This window comes from Heterodontus francisci, chromosome 8 (genome assembly GCF_036365525.1).
Source record: "Heterodontus francisci isolate sHetFra1 chromosome 8, sHetFra1.hap1, whole genome shotgun sequence".
NCBI classification, from domain to species: Eukaryota; Metazoa; Chordata; class Chondrichthyes; order Heterodontiformes; family Heterodontidae; genus Heterodontus; species Heterodontus francisci.
This window is the reverse complement of record NC_090378.1, coordinates 86,785,843-86,801,705: the sequence shown is the minus strand read 5'-3', so window position 1 is coordinate 86,801,705 and position 15,863 is coordinate 86,785,843. Positions and strand designations below refer to the sequence as shown.

General features: G+C 45.7%; 1 protein-coding gene across 1 annotated transcript in view; it reads left to right on the top strand.

Annotated features, from left to right (window-relative positions):
- Positions 1–12,481, top strand: part of LOC137372999 (nuclear receptor subfamily 6 group A member 1-like) — a 399,911-nt gene extending 387,430 nt beyond the window's left edge. The window contains exon 7 of the mRNA XM_068037622.1: positions 12,402–12,481. Within this exon, the coding sequence (XP_067893723.1) occupies positions 12,402–12,407 (6 nt within the window). The 3' untranslated portion in view covers positions 12,408–12,481. The remainder of the gene's footprint in view (positions 1–12,401) is intronic.
- Positions 12,482–15,863: the final 3,382 nt, after the last annotated feature.

The window sequence follows — 15,863 nt, the reverse complement described above, 5'->3', positions numbered from 1 at the left end:
TGCAATGCAGCCGAGGAGAGGTACAACACTTGCCACAGCTCCACCCAAGCAACTATCGAACAAGCCATTGGGCTGCTTAAGATGAGATTCTGTTGCCTCGATCAATCCGGTGGAACCCTGCAGTATGCCCCTGCGAGAGTCTCGCATATTGTGGTGGTTTGCTGTGCTCTGCGCAATCTAGCACTGCAGAGGGGGGAGGCCCTACATGACAATGAGATGGCTGAGCATCACTCATCCACTGACGAGGAAGATGCAGAGGAGGGAGAGGGGCCAGCAGCACAGGATGGTGAAGACACGGCACTGGAGGCCAGACAGGTTGAGAGACGCGCAAAGAAGGCAAGTGACACCCTCACAATTACCCATTTCCAGCCACCCTGATGCCCACTCACTGAGAATGTTATAAAGACTTATCTTCAGGCATGAATTCTGTCGTCTCCTTTCCATTTGTGATCCCTGACTTGTGACCAGTTGTAATGTGCACTAGTGTCCATGGGAGAACATATGTTAACGAGGGCTCTCATCACATTGGCAGTTTAATGAGCGCTGTGGTCACATTGGCATTGTTCTCAGGGGGAAAGGGAGGTCAGTAGCTCACAATTGAGGCATTGTGGCACATGTCTTTCAGACAATTATGGCTAATGATTTGTACAAAAGAACCTTTAATTGATGACGACATTACATATTATCTGCACCTGTGAGTCCCGAAGTGTGACTAGGTGGTTTTCTTAATTCGTTTGTGAGTGTTAATACTCGGTCTGATCCCTGCAACAGCAGTTGGGCTGGAGGTAGGCTGCTGATCAGGCTGCCCCTTGGTCTGTAATAACTTTGGCGGGTGTCCTCTGGCTGCCCGAGGCCCCAGCTGCCTGGGGGTGTCCTGCACAGGTACTGAACTCACCTCAGGCATCGCTGCTCCTGGAGCTGAGCTCACTGGCAGAGGAGCTGAGGAGCTAGTGTCCACACCCATAGTGTCCTGAGGGTAGCCTCCAATTGTGGTGGACAGGCTCTCCTCCTCTCTTTGAAGGGTCACTTGAACCTCACTGCTCACCGGAGAAGGACTAGGAGTGGGAGAAGGCTCCAGGCTCCTGTTTGTTCTCTGGCCTTGCCACTGCTGCATCAAGCTTATGGCCAAGGCAGTGGTGTACAGGCCTGCATGCATCAGTGGGATCTGGCTCTCCATGAGGGTTGCCAATCTCTCGATGGAGGAAGCCATGTGCTCATATGCCGGGGACTGACAGCAGGCATGGCATTAATGGAGTCCTCCATCGTCCGCTTATGGCTGTACATGGCATCTGGCATCTCTGCCAGATGTTGCCTTACCTCTCTTTGCAACTCCAGCATGTCCTGTGCTGTTAACACCAAAAGCTCTTCATTAGAGCCTGGGGCTCAGCATGGGCCTGGCCACCCTAAGTCCTCCGACTGTCAGTGGCCTCGGCTGTCTCAGCCTCAGCCAGTTGCTCGGGCATATGTGCGGTACTTTTATAAGCTAGTGACCCTGATTTTATAGCCAAGGATGTCACGGAGCAGCTGTAGACATTCTGAAGGGGGAGGGTGAACAGTCAGAGGTCGTGGTGCGCATTGGTACCAACGACATAGGTAGAAAGAGGGATGAGGTCCTGCAACAAGAATTTAGGGATCTAGGTAGCAGATTAAAAAGCAGGACCTCACAGGTTGTAATCTCTGGATTACTCCCGGTGCCACGTGCTAGTGAGGATAGGAATAGGAAGATAGAGCAGATGAATACGTGGCTGAGGAGATGGTGCAGGAGGGAGGGCTTTAGTTTCCTGGATCACTGGGATTGTTTCTGGCGAAGGTGGGACCTGTACAAGTTGGACGGGTTGCACCTGAACCGGAACAGGACCAACATTCTTGCTGGGAGGTTTGCTAGTGCTGTTGGGGGAGGTTTAAACTAATTTGGCAGGGGGATGGGATACAGAGTAGAGGTACAGTAGTGGGTGATGCACAGTCAAATATAGAAGAGAAACAGAGTCAGTCTGGAAGGCAGAGCAAATATCGACATGTTAAGGCACAAGTGAAAAATGCAAGGCTGGATTGCATCTATTTTAATGCAAGGAGCCTTACTAGTAAGGCAGATGAATTGAGGGAATTGATTAGCACATGGGATTATGATATTATTGCTATCGCAGAGACATGGTTGAGGGAGGGACAGGACTGGCAGCTCAATATTCCGGGCATAGAATCTTCAGGCGTGACAGAGGAAGGGATAAAAGAGAAGGTGGTATTGCATTGTTGATCAAGGGGTCAATTACTACAGTAAGGAGGGATGATATCTTAGAAGGTTCCTCAAATGAGGCCATATGGGTAGAACTTAAAAACAAAAAGGGGGCAATCACTTGGCTGGGAGTGTACTACAGGCCTCCAAACAGTAAGGCAGAGATAGAGAAGCAGATATGTAGGCAAATCTCAGAGAGGTGTAAAAATAATAGGGTAATAATAGTAGGGGATTTCAATTTCCCTAATATCAACTGGGATAGCCATAGTGCAAAAGGCTTAAAGGGGGCAGAATTCTTAAAATGTATACAGGAGATCTTTTTGAGCCAGTACGTAGAAAGTCCTACAAGAGAAGGGGCAGTACTGGACCTAATCTTAGGGAATGAAGCCAGACAAGTGGTAGAAGTGTCAGTGGGGGAGCATTTCGGGGATAGTGACCATGACTCTGTAAGATTTAAGGTAGTTATGGAAAAGGACAAAGACGGACCGGAAATAGGTACTAAATTGAGGGAAGGCAGATTTCAGTATGATAAAACAGGATCTGGCCAAAGTGGACTGGGAGCAGCTACTTGTCGGAAAGTTCTACGTCAGAGCAGTGGGAGTCATTCAAAGAGGAAATAGTGAGAGTTCAGAGCCAACATGCACCCATTAAGGTGACGGGTAGGACCAATAAGTCCAGGGAACCCTGGATGTCAAGGGATATAGAGAATTGCATCAGGAAAAAAAAGGAGGCTTATGGCAGATTCAGAGCGCTGAAAACAGCGGAGGCCCCAGAGGTGTATAGACAGTGTAGGGGGGTACTTAAAAAAGTAATTAGGAGAGCAAAGTGGGGACATGAAAAAACACTGGCGGGCAAGATAAAGGAAAATCCTAAGGCATTTTATAAATATATTAAAGGCAAGAGGATAAGCAGGGAAAGAGTAGAGCCCAACAGGGACCAAAGTGGCAATGTGTGTGTGGAGCCGGAGGATATAGGTGAAGTTTTAAATAATTACTTTTCATCTGTGTTCACTATGGAGAAGGACGATGTAGGTGTAGAGACCATGGAGGGGGATTGTGATAGACTTGTACATATTAGTATTGAAAGGGAGGAAGTATTAGCCGTTTTAGCGGGTTTAAAAGTGGACAAATCCCCAGGCCCAAATGAGATGTATCCCAGGCTGTTATGTGAGGCAAGGGAGGAGATAGCAGGGGCTCTGATACAAATTTTGATATCCTCTTTGGCCACAGGAGCGGTACCAGAGGATTGGAGGACGGTGAATGTGGTACCATTATTCAAGAAGGGTAGTAGGGATAAACCAGGTAATTACAGGCCGGTGAGTCTAACATCAGTGTTTGGGAAGCTATTGAAAATATTTCTGAGGGACAGGATTAATCTCCACTTGGAGAAGCAGGGATTAATCAGGGGGAGATCGTGTCTAACTAACTTGATTGAATTTTTCAAGGCGGTGACTAGATGTGTAGAAGAGGGTAAAGCTGTTGATGTAGTCTACATGGACTTCAGTAAGGCTTTTGATAAGGTCCCACATGGGAGATTGGTTAAGAAGGTAAGAGCCCATGGGATCCAGGGCAATTTGGCAAAATGGATCCAAAATTGGCTTAGTGGCAGGAGGCAGAGGGTGATGGTCGAGGGTTGTTTCTGCAAGTGGAAGCCTGTGACCAGTGGTGTACTGCAGGGATCGATGCTGGGACGCTTGCTGTTTGAAGTGTACAGTAATGATTTAGATGTGATTATAGGAGGTATGATCAGTAAGTTCGCGAATGACACAAAAATTGATGGTGTCGTATATAGTGAGGAGGAAAGCCTTAGATGACAGGATGATATAGATGCACTGGTAAGATGGGCGGAACAGTGGCAAATTAAATTTAATCCTGAGAAGTGTGAGGTGATGAATTTTGGGAGGACTAACAGGCAAGGGAATATACAATGGATGGTAGGACCCTAGGAAGTACAGAAGGTCAGAGGGACCTTGGTGTACTTGTCCATAGATCACTGAAGGCAGCAACACAGGTAGATAAGGTGGTTAAGAAGGCTTATGGGATACTTGCCTTTATTAGCCGAGGTTATGGTGGAGCTGTATAAAATGTTAGTTAGGCCACAGCTGGACTGCTGTGTACAGTTCTGGGCACCACACTATAGGAAGGATGTGATTGCACTGGAGAGGGTGCAGAGGAGATTCACCAGGATGTTGCTTGCGCTGGAGCATTTCAGCTATGAAGAGAGACTGAAAAGGCTAGGGTTGTTTTCCTTAGAGCAGAGAAGGCTGAGGGGGGACATGATTCAGGTATATAAAATTATGAGGGGCATTGATAGATTAGATAGAAAGAAACTTTTTCCCTTAGCAGAGGGGTCAATAACCAGGGGGCATAGATTTAAGGTAAGGGGCAGGAGGTTTAGAGGGGATTTGAGGAAAAATTATTTCACCCAGAGGATGGTTGGAATCTGGAACGCACTGCCTGAAGAGGTGGTAGAGGCAGGAACCATCACAACATTTAAGAAGTATTTAGATGAGCACTTGAAATGCCATAGCATACAAGGCTACGGGCCAAGTGCTGGAAAATGGGATTAGAATAGATAGGTGCTTGATGGCTGGCACCGGCACGGTGGGCCGAAGGGCCTGTTACTGTGCTGTATGACTCTATGACTCTATGGCTCTATGTGTACCCACCAATGCAAAAGTATCTGCGCTGGTGGAAGGTGCGGGAGAGTCATGGGATGGTGCATCCTCTGGGTGGTCCTCCTCCTCAGAGGTGGGCGACTGTTCCACTGTGGCTGCGGTCTCCTGTGCACGTCAACTACATGAAAGAGCACAAACGTGTGGGTTAGGCTGTGCAGATCTCCTATGGCGACGATGCATGATATGGGTCTCCAACGTTATTGAGTACATTGATGGAAGGCAATCCTCACTCTATTGCGGAGGGACTCCAGTCTCCATATCTGAAATTGTGCAACTGCTCTAGGATCCCACCAGTTCCAAGGCCTGTTCCTCAGCAGTGCTCAGAAGACGCAGTCAGGGACTCTGCCACCAGTCCGGGCCATCGCCCTCCTATTGTGGGCCCTCTTGTCCAGCAAGAGGAAGGATGGAGATGGTAGAGATTGGGCAAGAGCTCAGCGTGACACATCTAGTGTCAGCCCTCATCCCCAGCAGGGGGATCTGATATCTCTCATGCCGACACTCGGAGTCAGTGGAGTTAATAGGGGTGAGCTATGAAGGAAGGTTGCCTGTGGCTGAGATGTAACTATGCATCTGTCAGGATAAGGCCCTAACCTCATACCTCTGCCATTGCCAAAATAGTGCCACTGTCCCCATGTCGCGCATATCCCATATAGTCATGTGCATTGCCCAAAAAAGCGAGTGGTATGGAGCACTCGGGTTGGCAGAAAGTAGGTGGTCATTGACCCTCTCCCTGTATTGGACCCAGTTCCAGTGGGTGACCCTATGGCTGCTGACCTTCTCAGTGATCTCCACCCAAGCTTGCTTGGTCAGGCGGGAGGACCTCTCCTTGCCATCGCAGGGGAAGAGGACCTCCCGCTTTTCCCTTGCAGCCTGGAGGAGATTCACTGAACCATGGGCCACCCTGTGTCTCGCCTCGGTCACCATTTTCTGCCCTCCTCCAGGATGGGGGTGTACAGGAACCAGTCACAATCAGTTTAAGGCTCCTCCAAGCGTACAATGATCTAAGGCAGGAGTGACTGCAGGGCTGGCAGGCTTTTAAATATGGTGCCTGCACCTGCACCAGAGTCATCACGTTCAACAACTGGCTTCACTGGGTAAAGAATGTGACCTGTTTATAGTCAGCTTTATATAATAGTTTTTGAGTATACAATAAATGCCATTTAAAACCAGAAAACTCCTTTGTCTTTTTTTTTGTTTTAAATAGATCATTTTCATGGTTATTGCAACAGGTGAAATTTACAATTTAAATATGTGAAATCGTGAAATTCATGATTCGTATAATGCCATGAAATCTGTAAAATTTGACTGTGAATTTGGTAGGGCCCTACCTATGAGGAAAGTAAAAATGCGTATCTGTTTGGGTCTGTTCTGGCCCCTGGTCCTCTTTGCCTACACCTGGTGGGAAAATGACAGCAGCTTCTCACCGCAGGCCACCTGTTAAAATGACTATCAGGTACCAATGATGTCATTGAGGCCCAACATGCATATGTAAAGAGGGACCTTGTTGGCTTTGTGTGAGTGTTTTTGTTGCCTGTTCAGTACAGCAGGTTAAAATTCAGAACAGTGCATTGCTGTCAGCTTTTCAATGGGTAAGAAACCTGGGCAATTTTATCTGCTCACCAGCTCGGTTTCAGCTGGCTGAGTAGACTTAAAATCATCCCTGTATTTTTGTTTCAAGAGGTTTAGGGAGGAAATTCCAGAGCTTAGAGCCTAGGCTGTTGAAGGCACGGCTGGAGTATTGAAAATCGGGGATGCGCAAGAGGCCAGAACTGGAGGAGTGCAAAGATCTCAAAGGGTTGTAGGGCTGGAGGACAGTACAGAGATAGAGAGGGCTGAGTCTGCGGTTGGACTTGAAAACAAGTATAAGAATTTTTAAACTGAGGCATTGCTGGACTAGGAGCCAGTGTAAGCCAGCAAGCGTAGGGATGATGGGTGAATGGGACTTGGTGCAAGTTAGTGTTTTGGATGAGCTCATGTTTATGGAGAGTGGAAAATGGGAGGCCAGCAAGTCTAGAGGTAACAAAGGGATAGACATGGAGGAAACCATCCTTACATGTGGCTAATTAAAATATTTTACATAATTCTTTATTTGCTCTATGATTCTGAACTGTTCACATATAGTGAAAACAAATATGTTCAAGTCTTGTAATATTATACTGGAGAAAGCTGGATTAATGTTTGCAGTTGGTGTTTTTCTCACAATGAACAGATTTCGCCTGTTTGGGTTGAGTTGGAGCCTGGGTTATAATGTCGGGAACAATATGGGTAATTCCAGCATCATATTGGATAACCTCTTAGGATTTCTTTGCTTTCCCCCAATATATCGATCAGACGGTTACGCTAAAGCATCATAACTGAACTCTTGACCTTTGCTTTATTAATGTTAAATGAAAGGTACCATTGCTAATGATCAGAAACGTCTTTCTGCTAAGACTTCATATTTTCTTCACTGAACAACTGAGTACTGAAGAGTCCTGTCCTTTAATAAAATTGTTTTTTCGCATCAATCTGCTCTTGATGAGTAAGCAAGTATTATAGATTTTTTTGAGTATTGATCAGGTTCAGCTGTACAAAAGCAGGCTTTTCAGCATTTCTCACTACTCTTACCCAAAGCTGATTCTTAAAGAACTAAAATATTCACGTCCATTAGATGTTTCATGTGGGCATTTTACGGCTGACTCTAAAGATCGATGAACTGATGGTGTCCCGTTATAGCACACCTTTGCTACAGGAGACTATGCAAAGGATGTTCTTAAAAAGTTTCAGAGCACACAAAAGATAACAGGATAATTCAGCTGTGTAGGTGGAATGTGTATTGTTGCCAACTCCATGCGTACTTTTTGATATCTATTCAATGCCTACCACTGGCATTCCAGTGGCACTCCTGAAACAGCAGGCGGTGTCTGTGTCTTGAATTATACAGAAACCTTTGTTTATATGATGTATAAAAACATCACGGGACACTTCACAGAGGCATGATGAAAGAACGGATGCCATGCCAAAGGAGCCAATAAGAGGGGTATCCAAAAGTTTGGTCAAAGGGATGGGTCTTAAGTAGGATCGTAAAGGAGGAGCAGGAGATGGAGAGGTTTAAGGAGAGAGTACCAGAGCACGAGACCTATGGAACCGAAGGTATGTCCACCGATGGTGGGCAAAGGGGGGGGGGTAGATGCACAAGAGGTCAGAGTATGAGGAATGGAGGTGGGGAGTGGACGACAGCCGGAATTGTAGGGCTAGAAGAGGTGACAGAGGAAGAGAGGGGTGAGGCCATGAAGGGATTTAAACACAATTTAAATTTGAAGCATGGAGATTGGGTATCTATGTAGGACAACCATTGGCAAGTAGCACTTGATGCAGAGTAAATTATAGGCAGCAGGGTATTGGATGAACTGAATTTTGTGGAGGCTGGAGGATGAGAGGCTGGTCAGGAGAGCATTGGAATAATCAGAGGTGGCAGAGGCATGGATGAGGCTTTCAGTAGCAGATGGATTAAGGTTGGGGCAGAGGTGGATGATGTGTAAATGACAATTTGATTTGATTTGGAAAGATATAATTTGGATTTTCTTTGGTTGTTTAGTTTAGTTTAGTTTAGAGATACAGCACTGAAACAGGCCCTTCAGCCCATTGAGTCTGTGCCGACCATCAACCACCCATTTATACTAATCCTACACTAATTCCATATTCCTACCACATCCCCATCTGTCCCTATATTTCCCTATCACCTACCTATACTAGGGGCAATTACTAATGGCCAATTTACCTATCAACCTGCAAGTCTTTTGGCTTGTGGGAGGAAACCGGAGCACCCGGAGGAAACCCACGCAGACACAGGGAGAACTTGCAAACTCCACACAGGCAGTACCCAGAATTGAACCCGGGTTGCTGGAGCTGTGAGGCTGCGGTGCTAACCACTGCACCACTGTGCTGGTTGAACTTCAAAGGATGCCAAGGCAGAGCAGTCAACTCTGGCAGGGGTACAAGGGTGAGATTGTCTGTATTTTCTTTCATAAACCTGGTACAGCTAAAGTCATGGTTTGATAAGGTGTTCATTCTACTTTATTCTGAAGTCTAAGAGATTATAAGAGGCTCGTGGCATATTTTTAATATAGGTGTTGGTTCTTCATTTGCAACAAAATACATTTCTGAAAGTGTCTTTTGTTGCATGCTTAACCCGACTGAATAAAATACAAGTCTGTACGGTTAGTAAGAACTAATACTGACTAGCCATTTTAGAGTTAATTGTTGCACAATATGATGACACACAGATAAATGATAAATTCCTTATTTGTTGCTATGCCTATTGTTACATGAAAATTTTATAGAATAAAAAAGTATTGCTGAAAATAGAGACATGTTGTCGAAGCTTTTCGTCTTGCACTCATCAAGACAATCCAAAAGAATACCAATGTAAGGGGAAGCAACAACTTTATACTGTATGGGAAGAGAGTGCTGATTGGTTGGCAAGTGAACTCTGATTGGTAGAGACATTGCCATGGTGACTGACAGTTAACTGTCAAGCTTTGTTTGAAATTTAAACCAGGCAGCTTGAATCTGATTGGTTAAGGCATTTCTCTGAGGAATGAACCAGTGAATGGCTGTCACTTATTTTGTTCAGCTGAAACAGATGCAATGTGTGTACATGTTCTTTCTGTCTGCACAGAACAGGGCCCTGTGTATTAATATATATAGCTTCCAGTACATGCAAATGCACCACACTGCGAGCCCTACTGGCAATCAGAATAAAAAACCTCATTTCCATTGGTATTTAAAATTGTTCTGCAAATTGAAAATAATTTTGATCATTTTAACACACTGATTGAAGATTATCTCTGTGAATTATGTGTAAAAAGTGTTCTTTATAAATAGATTATTAAGTTCCACAACAGAGGAAATCTTACTCTATTGTTCTCAAAATGATATTACTGGGAATAAGAATGATGTCGGATTTTATTTAAATTAACAATTCAAAGTAATTTTTCATATTTTTATCTAAATACTTAATACAGGGGATACACATGGTCTAAAGTAGTTTCATGGTTCTGTATTTTGTGTAGCAGCTGTTGAATTACAATGGGAGAGGTTCCCAATGGCTCAGTGGATGTGTGGAAACTGTGAGAATCTCAGGTTTTATCCCTGCAGTGGGTTTGAATGCCTTGGCTCGGGCGTGGAAAACTTGGCCACTGCTCCAGTGCAAGTAACTCCCCAGTGGCCCCTGCTGGACGTGTTCTTAAATGACCATCAGGCAGATCAGAGCTGTGATGTCACTTGTGATAAAGTGACATGCCCTCAAACAGTGCCGAAGGTCACTTGGGAAGTATGTGATATGGGCAAAATATCTGAGAGCATTCGAGCTCTGTGGGCTAAACCCCATTATGAGTTTCCTATGTTCCTAAGCCAGCAAATTCAGCAGAGGAGGGGAGGGATTAGAAGAGGGAAACAAACAAGTCCAAATCATTTTCCTTTTTATCATTTGAACAAAGATTGACTATGTGGGCTGAACTTTAACTTTAAAAAACGCATGGGTTTGGGTCAGGTGCATAGTTAAAGTCTCAGAAATCTGTTTCCCGACCCAAACCCACCTATTTCTGGCTTTAACTGAGGCAGAAAGGAGGGCAGGCGATCAACTTGATCCAAGGAGGCGGGTTGGAACTTTAAATATGTTAATGAGGTCGCGAGCCTCTTGTCATACAGCTTCTGAAAATTAACTGCTGTCAGCCAGATTTCCCGAGTGTTGAGTAACTGGGCAGCTTCCTCAAGGCGAGGCCTTGGTGGATTCAGGAGTGCCTTGGCACCTACCTCCTGGATCCAGGTGCCTGCCTGAGGAGCCTCGGCAATTGGGGCCACCCCAACAACTTTCCCCACAGTTGTGGTATTACTTTAAGGGGCATATCTAACATGGCTGTCCATTACCAGACAGGATATGATGTACAGACCCACATGATCAATGGAAGCAGCTCTAGAGATAAGATGTGTTACCCTGCTTTCCTAGTTTGCTGTATATAAGTTAGCATCTTCAAGAAAAGAACTCACCTTTTAGATTCACCTATCTTGTCTGTGTGATTGGTCTGTTTGTGTCAAGAAAGAGAAACACAACATTGACCAGGGCCTGATCCCTCCACCACCACTACCAGACTCCGATCCACATCCTACCACCACCAGACTCGATCCCCTGCCGCCACTATTACCAGGCCCCAATCCCACCATCACCAGACCCGATCCCTCCATCACCACCACCAGGCTCCAGTCCCCCCGCCTTCACCAACAGGCCCTGATCCCCCTGCCACCACCATCACCAGGCCCCGATCCCACCTTCACCATCACCAGGTCCCGAGCCCCCCACCACTATCACCAGGCCCCGATTCCTCCATCACCACCACCAGGCCCCAATCCCCCTGCCGCCAACATCAGGCCCCAATCCTTCCATCCCCATCACCAAGCACTGATCCTCCCACTATCACCACCAGGCTCTGGTGCCCCAACCACCCCCCGCAGGCACCAATCCCTCCCCCAACACCACCAGGCCCCAATTCTCCCACCACCATCACCAGGCCCCAATCTCCCCACCACCAACACCACCAGTCCCCAAAGACAGCCGGGATCAGTAGACCCCACAATTGCCCCGCCCCCAATCGCACCCCCCCCTCCCCCCTCCCCCCTTGAATCCCTAATCGCACCCCTCCATCTCCGGCCGAATCTCTCCCATTCCTGCAGTGAACCGCAGCCGTCAGTGACTGGCTTCCCGCCTGACTAAAGGCCCAGCTGTCAGTCAGACTGGCCTCCCCGCAGGGAACCAATCACTGACATCAGACACTCTATGGGGTTAAAACTCTACAGTCTGTGGGAGAATCTCGAACTGGGGGCTCCTCATGATTTTCTAACCAACCTGCTCCTCATGGATCAGAACAGTAAAAAGTCTACCTGTCAATTTCTTGGAGTATTCACAACACAAACAGGCCATTCGGCCCAACAGGCCCATCCACAAGCTTCCTGCCCCCTTTCTTCATCTAACCCCATCAAATTACCCTTCTATTCCTTTCTGCCACATGTGTTCATCTAGTTTCCCCTTGAATGCATCTATGCAAGTTGCCTCACTTCCTGTGGTAGTGAGTTCCACATTCCAAACAGCATGTTTAAAGATGACTTGCTTGGTGGTAAATGCATAAGGGAGAATGGAACAGCAGGTTATGCGGATAGCATTAGATGAATTAGATGAAGTAGGGTGGGAAGAGGCTCATATAGATCATAAACACTGACGTAGAACAGTTGGGTCAAATGGCTTGAAAAAAAACAGTGGTATGATCAGCATGTTATTCCACCTCTTGTGTAACTACCCAGAAGAGTAAATATTCGACACAATTATAGTGTTGGCTTTGACCCATCAAATGTTGTATGCCATCTGCAGTGACATTGTATACATCAGTGTAAACTGTTTGTATTACAGTTTATTGCAATGTTTGCATTCTGAAGTAAATTTTTTTTGATACATTTCAGAAGCAGTGATCCAACATATAATGGCTGGGGAAGAATTTCATGATGAAGGAAACAGCTCAGGGAATAGCAGCAGTGGTGAAAGTGATCCCAGTTCACCTAACAGTGGCAGAAGGGACAGAAATATTTCCCCAAATTCCACAAGATTCATACACTCTTCAAGGTAAGCCTTTGCGGGAACAAGGGGATACACCAACAATGATTTGCATTGATGTAGTGCTTTTAACACGGAAAAAAAGTCCCAAGGCAATTCTAGGAGACATAAGGAAAAGCCAGAGGAGGAGACACTGGATTGTTTGAAGAGATGGCTTTTAAGGAGTGTCTTAAAAGTGAAGGGGGAGGTGGAGAGACAGAGGGATTTAGGACGGGAATTCCAGAACATGGGGCTTAAATGGCTGAAGGCATGACTACTAATGGTGGGAAAAAGCAAGTGGAGGATACACAAGAAGCCAAAGTCAGAGGAATGGAGAGTTCAAGGGGCATTGTAGGACCAGAGGAGGTTACAGTCATAGGGAGGATGAGACTATGAAATGAATTTAACATGTATATGAAAAACCAAAGTAGGTCAGCAAGCACAGGAGTGATGGATGAACAGGACTTGGTATGGAATAAAGTATGGGCAGAAGATTTTGGGATGAGCTGAAGTTTGCAGAGGGTGAAAGATGGAAGGCCAGCCAAAAAGGCATAAAGGGCCTGAGGCAGGGGGATGCCAGGTGATGTAATGGAGGTAGAAGTAGGCAGTCTTTGTAATGGAGAGCAGATGGGGTCAGGACTCGGCTTAGAGGGAGATGCGATGCCAAGGTTGTGATCAGTCTGGTTCAACCTGAGACAGTGGTCAGGTAGGGAAGGGTAGTGGGCATCGGTGGCAAGGGTACAGAGTTTGTGATGCGGACCGAAGACAAAAGCTTCAGTCTTACGAATGCTTAACTAGAGGAAATTGCTACTCATCCAAGGGTGGAGTGACAACACAGAGACAGTGGAAGGATCATGAGTTGTTGAGAAGTAGAGCCAGTTGTTGTTAGCATTCACCTGGAAGCTGACCCCATGTATTTGGATGATGTTACCAAAGGACAGTAGATGAAAAAGAGGAAAGGGGCAAGGTTAGTTTTTTTTGAATAAACGCCAAGTTTATGCAACCTGTCCTCACAATTTAACCCTCTAAGCACTGGTATCAATCTGGTGAATCTGCACTGCACTCCTCCAAGGCTAATATATTCCTTCTGAGGTGCAGTACCCAAAACTGAACACAATTTACCAGATGGGGTCTGACCAAGGCTCTGTACAACTGAAGAATAGCTTCCTCCCCTTTTGTATTCCAACTTTCTATTTTGGATTGGTAGGAGTTAGTCTATAAGATGGAGATGTCTCTCTGGTCGCTGCCACATTGCAAACTCCCTAACACCCCATGTCTGTCACTACAGTGGGGACATCAGTTGTACAGGATAAGGCAGACACTTCATCACCGTATCATTTGCCGTGCCATAATTCAGCCCACAGAACAAGGAAATGGGCCATCTCTCTCTCCCTAAATGCAAGCACAGGTACCCAGCAACCATCCATCTTAAGTTCCTCTGTCCAATGGGGGAAGACTTAGAAGCAGCACATTATTAGGAAGTAAAAACCAACACCACACACTTTATGTAAAGAGGAATTGGCTTGTGGTCCCTTGCATATAAAAGATTGAGGGTGATCTGATTGAACTATTTAAAATGATAAAAGGATTCATTAAGGTAGATATCGAGAAACTATTTCCTCTGGTGTGGGAAATCAAGAACAAAAGGAGACAATCTGAAAATTAGAGCCAGGCATTTAGGAGAAAAATCAGGAAGCACTTTTATCACACAAAGCGGAGTGGAAATCTAGAATGATCTTCACCAAAAGGCTGTGGATTCCAGAATAATTGGAGCTTTCAAGATTGAGATTGATACGTTTTTGTTAGGAAAGAGTATCAAACATTAGCAAAAGCTACATTATTAGCTAGATATTAGAAAGACTGCACCACGCTCAGTAGTTCATTCAGCGGGCAGTTCTTCTTTTGTGGTGCGCTTTGTCATTTGCTTCAGTTTCTTGTACTTTTCTTCTGGCTGCCACTTCATTTGGCTCCTTTGCAGGACAAAGTTGTGGAGGCACTGTGGATAGCTGGAATCTCACAGGCCTTTCACTAGGCTATACTTATTGTACTCCCACTGTCAGCCCAAGTAGTCAAATTGCCGCTTTTCCACAATTAATCTGGTGGATGTATCGGCTGCAGTTACTTCTCCCGAGCTCTTGTCCTTGGTTAGCACACTGATTGAACATGACAGCGGCCAAGGAAATGTGGAATTGTGTATTTGAACCTGTTTCTGTTGTCACAGAAGCCCTTTAGAGGCACACAGCCCAGATGTTCGATTGGGTGAGTTGCAGCACTTCTTCACCAGTGGAAAATTAGTTGCATTATGGTCTAGAAAGGTGCTTGCACCACTGCCTAATGAGTCAGTCATTTACATATCCAGTGTAGCTTTTGTTGGCATAAAACCCCATGTTAAACAGAATTAATGTGCTGGGGTGCATTGAAATTAGAATGCAACCTTTAAAAAGTCAGTTTGGGCTGGAGATTGCAGCAGCAGACAGCAAAGTAACACATCAGCCACTCTCTTTTTGTCTCAGGAACTCTAGGCACCAACACACCCTTCACCCTTTCAGAATGCACTCTGAGGGGTTTGTGATGCAGCACTAACTCAGAGCCTTATAGAATGGCTACCTTTCCCCCAAGCTGCAGTTACTTGCGAGTGCAACCTTATAACCCTTTCCTCCACTTGAAGACTGAGTCTTGTTGTATGAGGAAATGGTGTACAGTGCCCATGAATGGCAGGGCACCAGATGGAGCATTGCCATATGAAATGCTTACAAACTATGAGGAGCAGGATAGCCAGTGTTCACTTTGGATTTTGCTATAGTAAAATAGATGTGCACTTATGTCATTCTTCGTCATTCACAGAATCTAGGGCTGTACAGGGGGTGAGCTTATTTGATGATATCATTCAATCAGTGATAATTATTGGCATGGTCATATAGGGACAGAGGGCTGATGTGTGGTCATATTCTAGGATGGTAGTGGATTGAAGGATGAAGGAGGTGAAACACAGGTGTCAAAGATAAATGAAAGACTTCAGTGATGAAATGTGCTCTAATGTCCCTTGCAACTGTGGAGTCCTCTGAATGTCATGATGCTCTCCTTCATGTACATGTGTCTCCAAAGCACCTCCTCAACAATGCCTTTTTGTATGGTGAGTCTGTGATCACAGCAGGCTGTAACAATGCATGAACCACATGCGTAAGCATACTACAGAGCCCTTCCCAATCTATTTAGGCAATGCAAACATGCGGCCAGAGTTTTTTTAAATTCTTTCATGGGATGTGGGCATTGCTGACTCAGCCAGCATTTATTGCCCATCCTTGATTGCCCTTGAGAAGGTGATGGTGAGCTCA